The 2,532-nt window shown below is 32.4% G+C and overlaps 1 protein-coding gene across 1 annotated transcript; it reads left to right on the plus strand.

Moving 5' to 3' along the window:
* The first annotated feature begins 215 nt into the window (after nt 1-215).
* LOC126734583 (uncharacterized) lies at nt 216-1,061 on the plus strand. Its single transcript, XM_050438270.1, has 2 exons — nt 216-637; nt 718-1,061. Exons 1-2 carry the CDS (start codon nt 579-581, stop codon nt 1,031-1,033), a joined length of 375 nt encoding a protein of 124 aa, XP_050294227.1. The 5' UTR covers nt 216-578; the 3' UTR covers nt 1,034-1,061.
* Nucleotides 1,062-2,532: the final 1,471 nt, after the last annotated feature.

Here is a 2,532-nt window from a genome sequence, read left to right on the forward strand (position 1 = left end):
TTTGCCACTTATTGTTATTATTTTTTTAATTGGCTGTGCCGTTGAAATAAATAAATAAAATTTAAGGGATAAAAAGTTCCATTTTTAATTGTTTTATTAAAAAAAAATTTAACACTCTGTATCTCAAAAACAAAGCGGCTCCGGACTTGTGAAAAGGCATTTAGTGCTACAGGATTGTATCCTTATAACCCAGATGTCTTTACAGAGGAGGATTTTTCACCTTCAGAGGTAACTGATCGAGCCTTACACATTGAACCAACAAACGATAGGAGATATGAAAATGAAGATAATGTTCAAGTGTTAAACAATCACGACTCCGACTCCGACGATGATGACAATTTGTCTATTTCAGTTTTGATAGATAGGATACGTAAAGAGCCTGTTACTCCGACAGAAATACACGATGCTAGTCTCAAAACACCAACCAAGAATACTGATAGCAGTTGTTTAAATAACCCGATGCCAAATTCAGAATCTATTCAAGGCAGCAAGATATCGAAAATTTAAAGTCTAAATTATTTTCTTCCCCTAAAAAATGTGATCTTGCCGTATTTGGGACATCTGGAGTCACTCCAAAAATGATCATACCTCTACCAAAGGCAAAACACGAGCAAATTAGAGGTGTTCGCTCCAAAAGGTAATTATAACAGCAACAACAATAATAATAAAAGCTCTTCTACTTTTAGTATTTAATAAAGATATTTTCACATTTTTTAGGTCGGAAATATTATCGTCTACACCTTATAAAGACTCACTGCAAGAATCCACCTCCCAAAACAAGACGAGCAGCATTAAAAGGAAACTTACTGACAGCACTAAGCAGAAGAAGAAGAAGAAAATGCCTTCGAAAGCTTTGATCATCAGCATCAACAGCAATGAAGAAGATGCTGTCTGTCCTGGATGTGAAGAGAACTACAGCAATTCTTACGGTGGAGGCGATTGGGTCAGGTGCGCAACATGCAAGTCCTGGTGGCATGAAATTTGCACAAGCTGCATGGGACAAACGCAATTCCATTGCGACCTATGCAATTAAACATTTCTTAAACATTGTGATGTTGCGTACTCTTAGCACAACTTTTGCGTACTCTTTGGCATATGTGGCGCTAAGAGTAAGCATTTGTATTTTTTTAAAAAAAGGGTTGTGTTATTTTTAATGTAGAAATAATTTTTTTTAAACTGTGTTTTTTTGTTGGCTAAGAGAATATATGTTTGGTTGCTCACTATTTTTTTTATTTATTTTTTTTTATTATAGTTTTATGTAGAAAAGAATATTAAGTGCGTACTCTCGCGCCTACCCTAAGATTGAAAGAACAATCAAATCTGATGGAGAATCAAAAGATTAGAATGTAATAATAGGTACTTGACAAATTAGGTTCACTGGCTACAACCTACATTAAATGTTTAGTCATATAGCAATTATATCACTCTTAATATTGGTCCTATATTCTTCTATATAAAGTAAAATATAAATCAGTCGAAAGCAAACGAGTTATCCGGCCCAGTAATAAATAATTAATTATTTCACTCGCGTTTTCCGGATCGAATATAAGAATTTTAATTACGCTTAATTGACCTGCTATCACCTTCTAAGTAAAAAAGCACCCCACGCATTGAAAAAACTACTTCCTTTAAGCATCCGCAGCAACCTTAAGCTTAAGAAAACATTGACCTAGATCTTACGACATCCAGTTCTCTAAGTTAGTATTTGCAAATCGCTCAGTATAGAATTACATTACAATAACGTTAAATCCACTGTTATAGAAACATACCTGTAGTATAAATATACAGAATTAAAGGGAGTAATCAAATGACCTGTATATTAATACATGTTATGTCTTGTACCTAATAAGTCCAACTAAGTCTTTATGGTATAATTTAGGTTGGTTTGGATGGTTTTCAAAGGGTTACCCCTATGAAACTGTTTTTACTTTAAGTTCAATAAGAGCCGAATTCAATTGTTTTTTTGGCACTTCCGTGTTGACTACAATGTTTTATAATTAACTGGTACCACATATATGTTGAAAATTCTGTTATATAAACTTAGCATGTAATATATTCTATTATAAATTAATGTGAAAATAAACCAAACTCAATAATATGCGTTAAGTGGTGGTATGGACACCTTGACTTATAACAAAATCAGCAAAAGAAACCAATATTTTTTATTGTTTATGTATGTTTATTGTTACATTCAAAAACATATTTTATTATTGTAAAGAATAATTAAAAAATTATCGAGGTTAAGGTTTACGATCATTTAAGTAATCTGGTCGATTTTGAAACATGCATAAACGGTTTTTCTTCTCGATTTTATATTATTTTATGCTTGACAACAGAAATTAATGACAAAATAAGGTGCACGTGGATAATTTCTGATCGGAGGCTTATATACGAAATGTTATTATATTGTATGTTTTCGTTGCAACTGTAAAATTTGCATGCACGCGTATATATAGAACTTAAGTAATCTGAGCATGATAATGTAACATGAATAAAGTTCAATTTTTTCGTGACCCAGTTGCCAATAGTATT

The sequence above is a fragment of the Anthonomus grandis genome, chromosome 3 (assembly GCF_022605725.1).
Source record: "Anthonomus grandis grandis chromosome 3, icAntGran1.3, whole genome shotgun sequence".
Classification (NCBI taxonomy): domain Eukaryota; kingdom Metazoa; phylum Arthropoda; class Insecta; order Coleoptera; family Curculionidae; genus Anthonomus; species Anthonomus grandis.

Bases quoted from the DNA above. Each gene is read 5' to 3' on its own strand.
- LOC126734583 (XM_050438270.1), top strand. From the start codon at position 579: ATGATCATACCTCTACCAAAGGCAAAACACGAGCAAATTAGAGGTGTT. The intron at 638-717 runs GTAATTATAACA...CACATTTTTTAG, and splicing joins AGAGGTGTTCGCTCCAAAAG to GTCGGAAATATTATCGTCTA.